Below are 19,058 nucleotides of genomic sequence, written 5' to 3'. Positions count from 1 at the left end.
CAGTGGTTCTCAACCTTCTGGCCTTTTAAATACAGTTCCTCATGTTGTGACCCAACCATAAAATTATTTTCGTTGCTACTTCATAACTGTAATGTTGCTACTGTTATGAATCGTAATGTAAATATCTGATATGCAGGATGGTTTGTTCGACCGTCAAAGGGGTTGCGACCCACAGGTTGAGAACCGCTGTTCTAGGAGAACAGTTTAACCTCTCAGAGTCTTAGGGTCTTGATTGGTTAAAAGCAGATAACTGTGCCTTGCTAGTCGGACAGGCTGCTAAGGGTCTGATAAGCTATTGCATGTTCAAGCTTGGTACAGAGCCTTCAAAGGCATAGTGGCTTTTCTATCTTTCCTTCTCCCAACACAGATTGACCTCGCCATTGATGGTGCTGATGAAGTAGATGCTGATCTCAATCTCATCAAGGGTGGTGGGTGAGTATTGTGGCGACTTTCTTGCTAAGGAGTGTCTGCCAGTTCTTAGCAAAGCAAAATGGATTTCAGAAGAAGCAAATTGCCACTGTGATGTACCTGAGTTTGTCTTTCTACTAGGATGCCAAGAGCTATGGCTGGAGAGCCGAATTGGCATTTCTGGTTATTAGTTGCAGAATTTGGTGACTAGGAACCTGGGCCTATTCAGTGAGATTATTCATCCTAATAGGTTTTCCGTGTCCACGTTCTTCTGTGATTTCAAGCTTTAAAATTATGCGAGCTAAACAAGCATGTTGCTGGGGCTAGATTACTAGGTCTGTGGGCACCAGTGTGTGATCATTGCTTTAAAGCTGCTCTTACCTCTGAGTACTTAGTGATGTATGTATTCATTCATTTAGAAAACATCAGGTGTTTAAGTGGTGATTTGAGGGTTAGGGAAGGGTGAGTTGCAGAATTTCCTGTTCTGCTGGTTCTTATAATCAAGTAGACTCTTGAAATGACACAAAATTTGTTTAAAAGCTCATTGTGCTCTCTCTGCTTCATCACCCTGACTGTCAAATAGCCTATAAGTCAGATTGTTCCAAGCTTACCTTACTTCTCAAGCTATAGACCCCTCCCCATGCTCAGATGACATTTCCCTAAGCTTGGGACTTCCTCACATATGCATCTTAGATGGCATTTGGCCTGGTCTAACTGGGAACCATTGTCCCATTTCTGGGTTTCTCCCAGACACAAGCTAAGGTTTCCTATAGTCCATGTGGGGGAAAGAGCGTGTCTTAGCTTTGGCTGCCGTAACAAAACACCATAGCCTGGGTGGCTGCAACAACAGAAATTTCTTAGTTCTGAAGGCTCTTTAATTGAAGGTGGCTGCCTTTCACTGTGTCTTCACATGGTGAGGGGAGAGAGTAAGTAAACTCTCTGGTCATAAAACTTTCATCTTACCGAACCAGGGCCCCACCCATATGATCTCATTTAATCATAATTACTTCCTTAGAGGCCCCATCTCCAAATACAGTCACACTGCCAATTAGAGCTTCAACTTTAGAATTTGGGTAGAACACAATTCAATTCATTGCATAGCAGGATGGGTCATGTCCTTTAACAATTAAAAAGTGAGGCTCTCTTTAAGTACCAGAATTGAGTGAATTTGGATTTTCTGTATCTGACTAGTTCTCAAATCAAGTTTTTGTCTTAGCCCTGTGTTTACTTTCTTCTTCCCATTCCCAGAGGCTGCCTGACCCAGGAGAAGATTGTGGCGGGCTATGCCAGTCGCTTCATCGTGATTGCTGACTTCAGGTATAGTGTTTAGTGTTCTGAATTGTCCACCAAGGAGGTAGTCAGACTTGGGCCTCATCTGTATTTTACAGAGGAGGAACTAGAGACCTGGAGGGACTGTCTGACTTTGAGACTCGTCCCTGGGACTTAGGCAGTGTCGAGGAGTATTACAATCTGCTTTCATGCTGAAGGGAGACATTGCTCTTTAAGTGTCCTTTGGAAGGAGGAGCAGCTTGCCTCACTTGTCAACAGAGCATGTCCTCATATGTCACTCATTTGATCCTCCCAGGCAGCCTCAGAGGAAGCTGGGCAAGCACTGCCCACGGGCAGTGACTCAGCACACTCTGTTTCCTCCGGGATCACGTGTGACTCCTGTAGTGGACAGTCTGACCCGTCTCTCAGGTTCTCTTTCAAGGAGTCTGGGAGAGGACTTGTGCTGAGGCTGTTATTTTTTTTATTAAGTATTTACTTGTGAAGTATAGTTGTGGGAAGAACATAAATAATAAACACCTGTATACCATACAAAGCTAGTCATAATTAAATTCAACATTTTTGTTATCTTTACTTCAGATGCTTTTAAAACCTCTGTGTATTATCCCTGTTTGCCTCCTGTGCCATTTCACCATATAAATTAATACCATTCCTGAATTTGGTGTTATCTGTACCATTGAGCTTATTTATATTTATTGTAGTTTTTGACTCTATTTCCAGGAAAGATTCAAAGAACCTTGGGGATCAGTGGCACAAGGGAATCCCCATCGAGGTCATCCCCATGGCTTATGTCCCAGTGAGCCGAGCTGTCACTCAGAAGTTCGGGGGTGTGGTTGAGCTTCGAATGGCCGTCAACAAGGCAGTAAGTGGCGGTGAGGTTTCTTGAGGACAGTCCAGGGTCTCAGTATTGTGTCTGCATCAGTGATGGGAAAGTCCTTGTGTCCCCAGGTTCTCAGTGTACTCTTTCTGTTTCATTAGGTCCTCTGGGCCTGTCTGGGCAGCAAGCCTTTATTTACTTTAAATTGGTTTCTTTATTTGTAGAGTGCTTCTTTATTAGTTCCTACTTTCAGACTCTTGTGGATAAGACTTAATGCAGTGTGTATCTTCCGTACAAGTGGGGAACCGATTCTCTCTCGTGTTAGGGCTGATGCTCCTCAGGTGATCTGACCTTTGTACCTGAACCCAGGACCACCCTGATTAACCTCTGCTAAACTGGGCTTTGGGGAAGCCCCTGGGGCATAAAGTTTTTCAGGGTTCATGGTATAATTTTCTTTTTTCCTCTTTTCTCATTCTGTGACAAAATTTGACAAGAAGTAGAATTTCTTAGGGGATGTGGACCCCTCCTTAGGAATAGATTCTAGATACTTAATCCTTCAGCTTTTAAGGTGGGTTACACTGAACTTGTTTTTCTTACCCATAAATAAACAAAAAAGCAAAAGTAATAGCCTAAAAACTAATTATAGTTAAAAACATACAGTCAAACCTCTGTTCTCAAATGGCTCCAATCTCAAACAATTCAGCACTTGACCAAGTTGTAACAAAACTTCAGTTTTCAACCTGACAACCCTTTTATGCTGCTATATCAGCATGAAAAAAGTGTCTCTCAGGCCATAAACAGAGGAGAGAATGTGCCAGTATGGGCCATTTTCACAATAAAGCTCGCCTTGTTAACATCTCAGGAAATTGCTGTGAATATTCTTTGTGTATATTTTTTGCTTTTGTTACTGACAGAATGGACAATTAGCACAATTTTAAAACGTATGGTAAAGAGGCCATCAATAGTGCTCTTGTTGCTAAGGCTGTGAAAGTGCTCACAAAACAATGATCACAAGCAATTGAAGAGGTAGAAAAATTGTTGATTTGGATAAACGAAAGCATCAGTGACAGCATTTTGGAGGCAAAAATGTGAAAAAGTGAAGATGCCACATACTGACCTCCTGAAAGACACCCGTAGAACCAGTGCTGAAAGTGATTCATTTAAGGCTAGTAGGGTGGTTCAGTAAATTTAAGAAAACAAGTGTTTGTTTATAGATTAAGTAGTACATTATATCAGATTAAATAGTACATTATATAATAGTACATGTACTGTATGTAAGAAAGGTTAAAATGGAATAATTTAGGGGTCTGGAATGAATGCAATTTACATTATTTCTAATGGGAAAAAAATGATTCAGTTTTTGAACAAATCACTTCTCCAACAGCCTTCTGGAATGAATGAAGTTTGAGAACTGATGCTCCACTGTATATAAAAAGCTTGTAAGATATAGAAAAGAAAGATTATTTGTAAATCTTCCTTGGTACATTTTTATTTTTTTAAATCTATTTTTATTGATTTCAGAGAGGAAAGGAGATGGGGAGAGAAAGAGAGAGGGAGAGATAGAAACATCAATGATGAGAGAGAATCATTGATGGGCTGCCTCCTGCATGCTCCCCATGGGGATCGAGCCTGCAACCTGGGCATGTTCCCTGACCGAAATCGAACCATGACCTCCTGGTTCATAGGTTGATGCTCAACCACTGAGCCATGCTGGCTGGGCCATTTTTATTTTGATGTGTTTTCTTCCTGGTGTTTTTGTGACTTTTAAAAATCATTGTCCTAATCATAGTGGTTGCATAGAGCTCTGACTCTGGCTCCCTTTCTAGCTGAAAGGCCAGGAAGAGATTGTTGGAGGTTCTCCTTCATAGCTGGGGTTATTCCATACAAGAGCTTCAGCATCTTGCCTTTAAGGACCTCTTAACTGAGCACCCGCCCCTTCTCCTCCAGTCTGCAGGGGAGTCCTAGTTTCTTTGTCTTTGTAGTGCTCTGTCAGCATTTGTGGCACTAAACATTTTCTTGTGCCCAAACCTGTTGAGGAATTCTGGATTAACTGAAACTACCCCTATCTATTTGACCTCAGAACCCATCTCTGCTTCTTTTTGATGGGGCTGCCTAATTGAATTGTGAAATAACATTGTCTCCTTTTACATTATTGCTGGTACTTAATGGGAAGCTCTGAGAATATCATGCCACGTTGGTAGCTAAGAAGTATTGAACTCTCTCTGAGTATTCACTGTGGTAAATGCTTACTCATGTGGTTTATACCTAAGCAGCCTTATGAAGTATGAAATGCTCCTTTTCTGCAGTTGAGGAATCTGAGGTTCATAGGAGTCAGTGGCTCCTCTGAGGTCTATACTCAAGTCCTGACCCCAGAGCTTTTGCTTAGTACTGCTTCACAGCACTTCCTTCTGGAAAGCATGAGGCGGGAGTACTGCTTGGAGTGGATTAGTTAGGATAAGTGTTTTTGGTTATTGCTTCCACTTTCCTGCCCCTCTCTACCTACCTTTATCTTCATCCTTGGAAAATGTGGAAAATTATTTCCTAGGGTCCCGTGGTGACGGATAATGGAAATTTTATCTTGGACTGGAAGTTTGACCGGGTGCACAAATGGAGTGAAGTGAACACAGCTATCAAAATGACCCCAGGTAATATGCGTGGTGGTCACCCTCCCAAGACCTTTGCTTAAGCAGCAGGGGAAAAGGACTCCATTCACTCACATTCATTAATACAGACCACAGGCAAGATATTGTGCCACGTGTTACAGGAATACTCCCATCTACAGAATATGGAATAAAGCAGAGGAAAACTTTGTGGTTGTATAGAGTCATACCTGCAAATAAGATGGCATGTGCTAAATTCTGCTAGAGGAATACCTAGAGTCTAGATAGAGTGTACAAGGTTGTGTCTTGGGGAGTGTGGGGAAGTTCCATGAATAGAGGTAGTTTTTGAGCTATGCTTCAGCATAGTGTAATTTGGACCCTGAACTGTTTACAGCTGTCTCCTCTAACTCCCACTTTCATTGCATAGTTATAGAGTGGACTCAGATTGGAGAAGATTAAAGGATGTGTCCAAAGGCCACGGCACCAAAATGGGAGTCCCAGGTGGCCTCTAGGCTTGAACTTTTAGTCCTTATTTCTTTGAGAGCCAGGTCACAGAGGGGCTGTGTGACATGAACATTTGGAGCAGTGAAGAACAATGGGTCTGGGGCCCTGGGTAAGGCTGGGTGGGCAGTGTAGAGGTGAGTTATGAGTGTGTATTGGAGGAGCTATTAAGGGCTCATAGAAGGGGATTAAAAGGAGGAGGGAGAGCTGAAAAATACTAGTTTTACATATTAAGAGACTAAGATTCTGGCTGCCAGTACTCCATGACATGGAATATTCTAGGCCCAGAACTGGCTAATGTGGCAGAGAAGGGCAATTTAGCAGATGATAGTGGCTAAGTAGATCTTGGAACAGACTACCAGAGCACAGGCCCTGACCCAGCCCTGCTCTGTCAGCATGGCCCCGGTGCGGTTAGTTACTGTCCCTTCCTCTGTACAAGGCTCATTCGAATACCTACCTCACAGGATTGTTGGGAGGATTGAGTTAAAACACAAGGTGGTGTTTAATGAATAAAAGAAAAGATACTATCTTCACCATTAATTAATGCTAAATTGTAAGTTATCCGTGGTATTTGGGATTGAAAATGGTGTGAGTATATGCCATATAATAAAGAGCTAATTCTTCCACCCTTTAGTTCACTATTTTAGGCTTCCATTGAGTATTTTTTACCAGATTTTTTTAAATAAAAAGAATGAGTTGAATTAGGCTTATTCTCTCAGTGTTATGTTTTTAATGGAAGCACTAAAGAGCCAAGAAGCAGGAGGAAGATAAGATATAGAGGTCATTGTTAGTGCAATAAGAGGATTTGCCTTAATGATAGTACAGGCAGCCCAGGGGGCAAGCAGGAAACAGCTCGCCACTGTCAGCACTGCTCCTCTGCAGGAAGGTCTCCCAGTCCCACTGTGTAGCTCTGCTGCTCCTGCTCAGACCTTTGTTGGCTTATTGAGGCATTGAGATGTCCTTTGTGAGGCAATTTCTTCCATACTTTGCTCTTCACCTCAAGTACAAGTCACAGCCTAGAGATGGTTAAAATTTTAAGAACTTAAAGTGAAGAAAACGAAAAAAAAGATAGGAAATTATTTAGTACAGTGCGACCAGGATCATCTGTGTGATTTGTTGTTTTTTTTCCTCTTCCCAATTTGGCCCATTGTAATACTTGCTGCTGGACCAAGATCAAGGTAGGAGAAGCAGGGCAAGTTTCCCTTTCTGTTCCTGTCTCCTACCTTGTCCCATGTGATTTCATTAGGTCACTTAGAGGATAGCTGAACCATGCATCCCCTTGGATGTTCCATTGGGTTATACTCAGAGAAGACAGGCTCTATAGAAGGGTCAGAGCTACTGGGGTTCTTTCCCCATGTCCATCCTGAGCCACCTCTGCCCTTCATACCTGAGGAGAGGTTGCTCTCAGATGAGACCTTAGACTGTTGCCATTCATCTCTGCTCTTTTTTTGAAACATTTTCTGAACCTGGTTTGACTTTCTCTTGGGTCACCTTGTATTACAGAAATTTGAAAAGGATCGGTCTTGAGTGGCCCACTTGGCTTATCTTTGTGAGTCTCCAGTTATGTTGTCATAGTTCAGTACCAGGGACCTTTGTGTTTCAGCAGATTTATTCTCTACCTGGTGGCTTTTCATTGAAAATAACTGATTTTATTGGGCGTGTCTTTATTTTTTAAAATATTTTTTGGTTAATCCTCATCTGAGGATATTTTTCCATTGATTTTTAGAGAGTGGAAGGGAGGGGGAGAGATGGAGAGAGAGAGAAACATTGATGTGAATACATTGATTGGTTGCCTCCCACGAGCACCCTAAACAGGGCCTGGAATTGAGCCTGCAACCGAGGTATGTGCCCTGGAATTGAACCCAGGACCCTTCATTCCTCAGGCTGAAGCTCTATCCACTGAGCCAAACAAGCTAGGGCTTGAGGGTGTCTTTAGAAGTTTAATTATTTTTTCTTTTTTTTGGCACCCGAACAGGGACCTGAACCCTGGACTAGAAGTTTAATATTATTTATTCTTTTGAATTTACATAGTTTAATATTACAAGAGTGAACAGTGAAGAATCTCTTCCTTCTACCCCTCTAACTTTTCTTGTCTGTAGGCAGCCAATGTTACCAAAATTGTGTCCTTGAGTTATTCTTCGGTAAATAAATCAACCCTCCCCGGCCTCAGCCCTTTTACACAAGTGGGAAGCACACTAGTTACAAATTTGCTTCCTAGTTTTTCCTGTCTTAGAGATTAATACAGAATAGACAATAGAACTTCCTTATTCTTCTTTTTAAAATAACTGCATGACTAGCTTCACCCTCCTGACTCTGTGGCCCCACCCTGCCAAGCTTACACCTTGCTGGCTGCAGCCAGCCTAGGTTCCTGCTGCAGTCTTTCTTGAGGGACTCTCGAGGATGTCCAGGAAGACTAAGGGGGTGTCGGAGACACATAGGGAGAGACTGAGTTGTGTGGCTTTCAGGTGAAGACCATTATTCCCTGCACACACTGACTGGTCACTGTTCCTGTGCAGAGCCCTCCCTCTGCATGAACAAATCTTACTCTGTTTTAGCCTGATGAACTCTGCTGGCCTCACCCTGATGACTCCTTGAGACCCTGCCCTACTACAAAGGTTTGTAGGCACCCAACAGGGAGGCAGCTGGACTTGGATACCCTGACACTTTTGCTGAGTTGCCTCAATCTCAGCACTGGTACTGATACTGAAACCTGTATAGATCTGGAGAATACCTATTGTTCCTACCTGGTGACTCACTGAGAACCTGCCTCATGTAACTCACACAGCGCAGGCTCTTTTAGTGGCTGAGTTTAACAGGCAGCCAGCAGGTGGAGCTGGGTCTTGGGTGCTGTGTCTTTTGCTGACCTGCCCCAGACTCACTACTGGTGGTATTCTGCCTCAGGCCCAGCTTGGTTCTTCCCACATGCAGTGAGGCCCAGCAGAGGCAGCCACTAACTATGGATTGCTTTGGAGCTCTAAACAGGCAGTCATAGGTAGTACCTGACATTGACCTGCACTAGCGTTTCTTCCAAGAGGCCCCAGAATCAGTACATCCAGTGGCAGGCTTCAGACCACATCTGAGCACAAGAAATTAGCTCCACAAGTGGCACACCCAAAGGGAGATCTCTGCAGATACCAGCCCCTGCTGAGGCAAATTCTGCTTTGTGGGTCAGCCCCCACACAGTACCTCATACACTATGGTCGGGTTCAACCCTCACAGTTAGCCAGCCCAAGGGTCATCCCCAGACACAGATGGGCCAACAGCAGTCAAGACTCAACTACAACAGGAGGGTTCATATAACCCACACAAGGGACATTCCTAGAGCACCTAACTCAGGTGATCAAGGAGACTGTGGTGCTATTGAGCCCCACAGGACACCTACTACATAAGGCCATCTTACCAAGACTGGGAGGCAGCAGTTCAACCTAATACACAGAAACAAATACAGTGAGGCAGCCAAAATGTGGAGACAAAGAAACATGCCCCAAATGAAAGAACAGGAGAAATATTCAGAAAAAGAACTAAATGAAATGGAGGCAAGCAATCTACCAGATAGAGAGTTCAAAACAGTGGTTATAAGGATGGTCAAGGAACTTAGGGTAAGAATGGATGAACTCAGTGAGAACTTAAAGAGATAGCAAGTATAAAAAATGACATGGAAATCTCAAAGAATCAGTCTGAAATGGAGAATACAATAACAAATGAATACACTAGAAGGAATCAGCAGCAGATTAGATGAAGCAGAGGATTAAATCAGTGATTTGGAAGACAAGGTAGCAGAAAACATCCAATCGGAAACAAAATAAATTAGAGGATAATTTAAGGGACCACGGGGACAACATGAAGCATAACAACATCCGTATCATAGGGGTATTAGAAGAAAAGAGTAAGGAATTGAGTATCTATTTGAAGAATAATGACTGAAAACTACTCTAACTTTGTGCAGGATATAGATACACAAGTCCAGGAGGCACAAAGAGTCCCAAACAAGATGACCCCAATGATGAAAAGGTTAAAGACAGAGAAAATCTGAAAAGCAGCAAAAGAAAAGCAGTTAGTTACCTTCAAGGGAGCTCCCATAAAACTGTCAGCTGATTTCTCAACAGAAACTTTTCAGGCCAGAAGGGGTTAGCAAGAAATATTCAAAGTGATGAAAAGCAAGGACCTTCAGCCAAGACAAGTCTACCCAGCAAGGCTATCATCTAAAAATCAAAGGAGAAATTAAGAGCTTCCCAGACAAGAAAAAGCTAAAGGAGTTTATCACTAAACCAGTGTTATAAAATAATGCATAACATTTCATTTTATAGCTATTGCATATTTTATTTACTCAGCTCTCCATTAGGGGATATTTGTTTCCAGTCCTTTGCTAGAAGGGAGTCACTAGATCAAAGGATAAGTGTATCTTGTGTTCTAGATGGTGTTGAATTGCTCTACATGGATTGTACCAATTTACCTAACAGCAACTTACGTAGGTGCCACTTTGCCCATTAAACTTTTTTCTGATACTTGAACACTGTTATTTCATTGTAACATATGTGCATACAGTTGACCCTTGAACAACACAGGATTCGAACTGCTTGAGTCCACTTATATGCAGATTTTTCAGTTAACAATTGTGGTTGAAATCCATGTTGCCCAAGGGTTAGTCCAGCCTATGCAGAGGGCCAACTGTAGTTATACTTCAGTTTTCTGCTGCAAGGGAAGTTGCTGCCCAGTTGTTTAGGGTTAACTGGATGGTGTAAATATTTTCAGTAAAGGTTGCTCACACTTGTAGTTAGTTCTTATTGCTGAATAGAATTCCATCATATTTATGTGTGTGAAAGAAAGTTTGCATATTCATTCTGCTCTTGATGAGCAGAGGATTTGGGTGTTTCCAGTTTTTAGCTATTAGGGAAAGTACTGCTGTGAATGTTCTTGAACATGTTTCTTGATGACCATATGTATGCCTAACAGTTGCTTATATAACTAGAGTAGAATTGCTGGATCATTAGGTATGAATATGTTCGGCTTTAGAGAATATATCAACAAACATTTTCCAAAGTGGTTTGCCAATTACTCCCTCTGTCCATGTGTAGAAATGTCTTTTCATCCTCATCAAATTTCATCCTACTCTTTCTGGGGAGCAATTGGTGGATTCTCATAGTTATAATTTGCATTCCTTTTTGTCTTGTTTGACCCCATTTTTCATGTTTATTTGCCATTTTGGATAACCTCTTTTGTGGAGAACCTGAGTCTTTTGCCCATTTTTCTGCTAGGTTGTCTGTCTTCTGACTGATTTGGAGAGTTGCTTATAGATTTTGATGGGGGTCTTTGGTTGGGTATACACACTGGAAATATCCTCTTGGGCTCTGGGGAAACCTGTAAGGCTGACAGTATGATTTAGAGTACTTGGGAATGGTTATGTAGAGTAGTCATGAGAGACCTTTCAACTGGAAAATGACTTGTCATATGGCATCTGGAGAACATAGAAGAGGCAGCTTTGAAGCTCTCAAAGATAACTAGTGCAGACAAAGGGAGCAGCATGACCAAAGGCTCTGAGCAGGAGAGAGCTTGCTATATATGGGCATAGAAAGGGAGCCAAGAAAGCAGGGGAGAAAGGAATTGTAAGAGGAAATAATGAGAATCAGAATCTCTTTTCATTTGTCCATTGTTAATGGTCGCTGCTCCTACTGAACCTGAGATCCTTGATTCTTTTCTTGCCTTTGGAAGCTGAAACTTAATGTTTCCTTCTGTCCTTTGTCCTGCAGGTGTAGTGGACACTGGCCTGTTCATCAACATGGCTGAGAGGGTCTACTTCGGGATGCAGGACGGCTCAGTGAACATGCGGGAGAAGCCTTTCTGCTGATGCTGCAGGTGTGGTGTGCTCACCTGGAATCCCCGCCCACAGCGGGTGGACACGCCTCTCCCGGAGCCTTTGCCTTAATGTATCTGTGCCAGGGTCCTGCTGGCAGGGTGGGGTGGGGTGGGGAGTGAAATCCAGCCTTCTTGTATTGTTATTAAATGTCTTTTTTAAAAAGAGAAGTATAAACATATATTTTTACTATTAAAAATGCTGTGTTTTTAAAATAAAGTACAACTTGATTTCATGTTTTATGTAAAGCATTTACCAAAATAAAAAGAGGGTGACTGTCTTTTAAATTTTTAACGTGAGCCTGCTGGTTAAGCTTCTGAATATTGAGTTTGGTGAATTATGTAAATCAGAATTTTTCTTTCAACTGATAAAGGAAGGGCCCAGCAGCGGTGCTTCCCTGACACCTTACCGAAAGCATGGGAGCTCGCTGTTCTTCCTCGCTCCTTCCTGGGTTTCAGTTTTGTTGTGATCACGCACAGTACTTTCTTGCACTTTTCAAGATGTGGTTTACAGAAGTCTGGTGTGTGTAGGGTGTGGTGTGCAGTGATTGTAAACTCCCAGGGAGAAACTGGTGGTTCTGTGAAGGCCAGGGGTTCACTCGGAACCCTGCTGTTGGAAGCAGGTGGCCAGAAGCACTTGAAATGAGACACTTTTAAATGCTTGTCTTTTTGTTGTTAGTATTTTACCTGTTTCTTTATTATTACTTGCATGGCTCAGCATCAGAAGTTCTTACCTCTTTATATTGTTTGAGAGTTGGAATAAAAAATATGGTGCCATTCTTAGCCTTTGTCTTTACTATAGAATTTGCAGCAGTTTTGTGGTAAAGTAGAAATCTATTTTGCTCACCCAGTTTACATTGGATCTCTGATAAGGGGTGGAATTTACTCAAGAAATCTTGAGCCAAAGAGTAGGTAAATATTTCCTTTATTTCTGAGAGAGCTTGGTATCAATTTTATTTTGTTAGTTGAGTGTAACACAGCTAAACAAATCAAATTATTCCCAAGTTTTATATTAGTGAAACCTTTAGTCATGGCAGCTGACAAGCAGTGATATGTGTGACCTGAATTTCACCTTTATTCCCTCCACTGTAGTCTTCATTGTGTGCCCCGTGAGCAGTGACTTGTTCAGACAGCCTCATAGACAGGAGAGGCTGTGAGCGCTCAGTGGTAAGTCTCATGCGACAGGGAGACCCATCTGAGAACCCTGATCTGCCCATGCTGACTTTGCACAATACTTGGGACAGTTGGCTTGTCCTCTGTTTTGAAGATTGGATTATAGCTACAAACTGGTTGACATCTAAATTTCTGCTAAATTAAATTGCAGAATAAAAGTTAATCAGGACTGAGTGTTGAAGAGGCATTCTTTTCTTTGCTGAATTCCTTCTCTTTTTCTTCACACTCAAGGTGCTCTTTAAAAATAGTTGCCCCATGCCCTGGCAGGTTTGGCTCAGTGGTTAGAGTGTTGACCCATGGACCGAAGGGTCACGGGTTCGATTCCTGGTCAAGGGCATGTCCTTTGGTTGCAGGCAACCAGTTGAGTCTCTTACATCGGTATTTCTCTCCCTCGATTCCTGGTCAAGGGCATGTACCTCGGTTGCAGGCAACCAATTGAGTCTCTTACATCGGTGTTTCTCTCCCCTTCCTCTCTTCCACTCTCTCTAAAAATCAATGGAAAAATATCCTTGAGTGAGGATTAAAAAAAAAAATAGTTGCCTCACTCATTGCTGGGAAACCTGTTGTTAGGAATGCTTTATTTTTCTTCAAGACTACTTCAGTCTGAATGGGCACTAGATCTTACCTGAGAAAACTTGATAGAATTGATGTTTGAAAAGATCCCTTAAAGCTCTTGTGACATGGATTAAATTCAGGAATAAAGACAAACAACAAAGCTGCACTGGATTTCTAAAAACACCTGCATGCGCTCATCACATGCACATTCTTAGCTGGTGTCTAGACCAGGGGTGGGCAAACTTTGACTCGAGGGCCACAATGGGTTCTTAAACTGGACCGGAGGGCCGGAACACCTGAGAAAACTTGATAGAATTGATGTTTGAAAAGATCCCTTAAAGCTCTTGTGACATGGATTAAATTCAGGAATAAAGACAAACAACAAAGCTGCACTGGATTTCTAAAAACACCTGCATGCGCTCATCACATGCACATTCTTAGCTGGTGTCTAGACACTTGCACCTGTGACCACACTGCAGCTCCATTAAGTGTTAATCTGAGGTGTTTCTTCTGAAGAAAACAAAACACTTGGTAGGCTTTAGACACACAGCAGTTTGTTCATGAGGTAAATTTAAAAAATACATTTATTGATTTCAGAGAGGAAAGGAGAGGGAGAGAGAGAAACATCAATGATGAGAGAATCCTTGATCGGCTGCCTCCTGCACACCCCACACTAGGGATTGAGCCCGCAACTGGGCATATGCTGTGACCGAGAATCTAACCGTGACCTCCTGGTTCATAGGTCTATGTTCAACCACTGAGCTATGCTGGCCAGGCTTGAGGTAAATTTTGATTAAGTTTCTTCAATAAAATTGTGATCTTGTAGGTGATGAGTTGGATGGAAATAATTTGCAGGCTGGTGATCAATTTGACGGGCTCAGGGCAAGCTGCAAGTTGGTGTTTGGGAAAGGTTATAACAAGTTAAATGGCCTCGTTTCTGGGAAGGATCAAGGAGGAAAAAGCACTTGGACATAAATAAAACATTGAATTTTGGTTTCAGTTGTAGCTCATAAAATTTATACTCTTCATTCATCACACTTTTTCTGAGTCCCCATCAGGTGCAAATTCCTAGGGGGACAGAGAAGAGGGAGATGCTGCCAGTGCTCCCCGTGCTCTTGTCCTCCAGATGCTCCAGCCTGCTGCTCGGGACAGGCAGGTTCACCGGAACGCCCCTGCACAAAGGGAGTGCAGGGGAACCATGTCGGCACAGCGCACAGGAGATGGGCCGGAGACTGCTAGAGTCCTGCCTGCCATCACTCCCTGAGTGCTGGGTGCTGCTCGGGGCCTTCAGCCTGTTCTCAGCAACGTTATGGCATTTGCTCTCTTAATTTGCGGAGTGAGAAACGGGCCATGCCCTGGAAAGCAGGCCAGACTTCTCTTGCTTGCTCTTAATTCCACGGGTTGCCAATGCATGGTTTGTGTTCCTTAACTGCTTGTGTTCATCATTTGTAACTTGAGTCACAAGTAATTTGTGAAAGTACTGAAGTTAGTGAAATGGTTTAGTGTGTGTGTGTGTGTGTATGTAGGGGCTCTTGGGTAATCCAATAATCTGTTTTCTGATGGGCTTTCTTTAGTGGTTTGACAATGGGTAATGCCCCTTGTCAAATTCATCCTCGTCTGCCACCATTGAATTTTCTCATCTCTCCTGTGCTCATTTCCTTTTTCCCTTTCTCAGGCCTGGGGAAATAGGCACCATGGCAACCTAGGAAGGGATGTTTATGGCCAAGGGTTGTTAGTTCCTTTTAGCCAGAGACCCTTTAGGAAGTGTAGTTCAGCATAGGTGGGTTTTCTGACTGGCAGGAGGGGAGCTCTGTGCCATGGGAGCCACAGGGAGTCTCAGTCGGAGCAGGTTAGGATTTAGGGGATTTGGGCTGCCGTGGGGGAGGGGAGCTTCTGGGGAGGCCTCAAGGAAGCAGGCCTCTGCTCTGGGTTGGATGTTGTCAGGGAGCAGGAGAGTTCTGTGATCAGTTATCTTAACTTTAACTGAGAAGGTGAGAGGAATGGAGTGAGGCTAATGTCGGGTTGGGTAAGGTGGCAGCAGCCACTCGGCGGAGATATGTCTGGTCCTTTGGTCTGGACGATGTTCATGGTTTGTCTGTGTTGAGACGTGATTTCAGAGTCGTCAGTTTTTTCCCTTCATTTCTGAGTCACAGAGTGGCCTTTTCTGATGTTGTTCTGTGAAATGTATGTTCCACAAGAGCCTACCTGTGGGCACCAGGTTATCCTGACTGGAGCCGGGCCAGTGCCTGGCTGTCGGTGGCTGCGTTTCCCTTTCCCAGGATCTAGAGGGCCCAAGCACCCTACAATTAACGCACCTCCTTCGTGTTGATTCATAGGTATTGAGCACTTGCTGTGTACTGGGCACTGGGGAGGAAGGATCAGGTGCCTGCGATGTAGCTTCAGCCTTCAAAGACTTGACTGGTGCCATGACAACCACTTCTCCTGCCTGACTTTTCAGAGCCTGACTTCCCTCGCTCACTTCACTTCGGGTCATAGCCAGCAGCTGATGCAGCCAGATCGGATTTCGTTAGCTTTCACTCTGCACTAACATCATCAGGTGATGTTTCTACATAGATAAGTTCAATGCCTGTGCTTTTTTAGTAACAGGGCTGTACCGAAGGTCAGCAGAACCTGGCAGTGTAGTCCAGCATTCAGACGTGCCCAAGCAGTTCTTGTGTCCAAGCCATCCTCCTGCCCAAGCCATCCTCGGCAAAGTCCTCACAAGTGAGCTCTGGAATGTGCTTTGAGGGGCGGAGTTTGCTGTGAGTGGGCAGCGGGGTGGGGGGCAGGTCTGCCCTGGAGAGGAACCCCAGTGTTCTAAGGGCAGTGCATTCAGACTGATGAGTTTTGAAGCCCGTCTTCTGTGGTGGACCACTGAGAACACCCTGCTCAGCAGAGCGGCTTTGTCTCCAAACAGAAACCCTGGCTGCGTCTGTTTACCTGGTGACAGAACTGCATCGAGGGATTGATCAGGTTGCGGGCTGTTCCAACCCAAGTTTCAAATAGAGTTGTGCTCATCCTTATTTTATGTGTGAAGCTGTTCTCCGTGGAGGGTGTGGCCGACTGCAGTCACCACGGAGCTCTGGGGTCCTGGAGCCCTGGTCTCCGAGTCCAGCTGCACCTGGCCAGCATCTTGTGCCAGCAGTGCTGCCCGCTTCTTTGCAAACCTGGGAGAAGCATTCATGAGGGCGAGCCCACAGGAGCTGGCATCAGGGCAGCGCGGGCATAGTCAGGAACAGCTCTGCCCAGTGAGCCACAAATAGAATGTTAAATGTGCCAGTAGCCACACTAAAGAGGTACAAAGAGATAGGTGAGGTTAATTTCAATAAAATATTTTATGTAACCTGGCATATCTAAAGTACTCCTCTTTTAATGTAATATTTTACATTCTGTTTTTGTACTACGTCTTCAGAATACAATGAGTATTTTACTGCAGTGTGTCTCATTTTGAACTGGCCACTTCAAGTTCTCGGCAGGCACACTGGCTTTGGAGAACAGTTCTAGAAGTTCAAGGGGCACCATTGTCTCTAGCTTTTAAGGCTCTTGGTTTCCTGGAACTGAGCCTGGTTCTGTAGAGCCCACAGAGGGTCAAGTCAAATGGAGTTGCCCCAGGGGGTCCCCTTAGCAGTCCCACTTCAAACTGAGACCATCTGTACTTCAAGCATATGACCTGGGCCTTGTAAGTGGCCTTAGGTCCAGAAAGAGCACTATTCTTTCACCTAAGTTAACTGATTATTTTAGTTGTTATGTTATTTTTTCTGATTAGTATGAATTACTATCTTAAGATAGTAATCTCAGTATGAAATTCCATTTTTCCACTTAGTTTTGGAGAAGTTATTTCACCTCTAAGCCTAATGTCCTCAGTGTGGGTATAATAATGTCACCTGTTAGGGTTGTTTTGGTGATTAAATGAGCGAGTATATTCCAAGTGCTTTGGACGGTCATTGGCATATCGAGCACTTAGTAAATGCTAAGTTACTAGCAGTGTGCTGTGGACTCTTAACTTTCGAGGTCCCTTGAGCCTCAGGAGCAAGGGCATTGGGATGTACGGAATGGCTTTGCTGCATGGAAACCATGAGTGACTCACAGGTACATGGAGGTGGAGGCTCACTTTTCTCTATTTTTATATATGTGACATTTTCATAATAGGATTTTTCTTAAAATGGCTTGCCAGCTTTCATTCTGGAATTTGCTGAAAGAAGTTACAGTGATTTTCTGTGCCCCTGTGAAGTGCTGTACAGGTTTCCGGAGATAAGTGTGAGTGTGCTCTGCTTGGGAAGTTCAGGAAAGCCTTGTGGAGTATGTACTCATTTAGCTGAATCTCTAAAACAGACTTTTTATTTTTATTATTTTTTTTAAAAATATATTTATTGATTTTAGGAAGGGAGAGAGAGATAGAGAGTTAGAAACATCGATGAGAGAGAAACATCGATCAGCTGCCTCCTGCACATCTCCCACTGGGGATGTGCCCGCAACCCAGGTACACGCCCTTGACTGGAATCGAACCTGGGACCCCCCAGTCCGCAAGCCGACGCTCCATCCACTGAGCCAAACTGGCTTCGGCAATCTAAAACAGACTTTTTAATTAAAAATATTTTTATCAGCTTAAACCTTTTTATCAGCTTTATTGAGATATAATTCACATATCATACAGTTTAAACATTTAAAGTGCATAATTCAGTGGCTTTTAGTCTATTCACAGTTGTACAACCATCACCACAGTGAATTCTAGAACATTTTCATCAACTCAGAGAGAAACCCCTCTTATTAGCAGTCACTCCGTTTCCCCGTAGTGCCCCACCCCTCAGCCCTAGGCAATCATGAATTTACTTTCTGTTTATGTAGATCTGCCTCTTTTGGGTATTTCATACAAATGGAATCATACACTATGCTTTTTTGTATCTTCTTTTATTTAGACTAGAGGCCGCCCAGTGCATGAAATTTGTGCACTCGGGGCGGGTGATCCCTCTGCCTGGCCTGCGCCCTCTCGCAGTCCAGGAGTCCTCAGGGGACATCCTTAGTGCTGCCACGGAGATGGGAGAGGCTCCCACCACTGCCGCTGTGTTTGCCAGCCATGAGCCCAGCTTCTGGCTGAGTGGTGCTCCCCTTGTGGGTGCGCACTGACCACCAGGGGGCAGCTCCTGCATTGAGCATCTGCCCCCTGGTGGTCAGTGCGCGTCATAGTGACCAGTCGTTCCACCGCTCGGTCGATTTGCATATTAGCCTTTTATTGTATAGGATGTTTTCAAGGTTTACTTATGGAGCATGTATAAATACTTCATTCTTTTTTTATTACCAAATATTTTATTGTATGGATATACATTTTATTTTTCATTTATCAGTTGATGGACATTTGGATTGTTTCCACTTTGTATGAATAATGCTGCTATGAATGTTCATGTATAAGTTTTTGTATATGGATATATGTTGTTTTCATTGTCTCCTGTCTTATTCCTTTTTCCTCCTTTACTACCTCTTTTGACTTAAATATTTTTTAGCATACCATTCTAATTGTTTTTTTTAGTTCTTATATATATTTTAGTGGTTGCTCTATTTGTTAAGAATTGAAAGAGTAGACAGAGCAGGGTAACGATTAAAAAAGGATAGAGAAGCTGTATAGCCTCAGAGGCCAACCCAAAAACACTGCCACCCAGAGGCTGAGCCACAAACTGACTCTTAGGTGAATACAAATTAAGGCAGACTGGATCACAAATACGGCCTGCTTTAAAATCAGGACTGTGATTTACAACACAGAGGAACAGTGTAACGCAGGGAAATTCAACACTCTCCTAGATGTCTGGCAGGACTAAGGCGAACCAGGCTGAAGAGTAGAAGAACCGAAAGACCATCACTACTGCAAATTTTTT

At 43.4% G+C, this 19,058-nt stretch overlaps 1 protein-coding gene across 1 annotated transcript in view; it reads left to right on the top strand.

Annotated features, from left to right (window-relative positions):
* RPIA (ribose 5-phosphate isomerase A) overlaps positions 1-12,242 on the top strand; it is a 32,267-nt gene extending 20,025 nt beyond the window's left edge. The window contains exons 6-10 of the mRNA XM_014533377.1: positions 368-432; positions 1,657-1,725; positions 2,416-2,557; positions 5,058-5,157; positions 11,361-12,242. Of these exons, the coding sequence (XP_014388863.1) occupies positions 368-432; positions 1,657-1,725; positions 2,416-2,557; positions 5,058-5,157; positions 11,361-11,458 (474 nt within the window). The 3' untranslated portion in view covers positions 11,459-12,242. The remainder of the gene's footprint in view (positions 1-367; positions 433-1,656; positions 1,726-2,415; positions 2,558-5,057; positions 5,158-11,360) is intronic.
* The last annotated feature ends 6,816 nt before the right edge of the window (positions 12,243-19,058 follow it).

The sequence above is a fragment of the Myotis brandtii genome, unplaced genomic scaffold, assembly GCF_000412655.1.
Source record: "Myotis brandtii unplaced genomic scaffold, ASM41265v1 scaffold9706, whole genome shotgun sequence".
Taxonomy (NCBI): Eukaryota; Metazoa; Chordata; class Mammalia; order Chiroptera; family Vespertilionidae; genus Myotis; species Myotis brandtii.
This window is presented reverse-complemented; position numbering and strand designations above follow the sequence as displayed.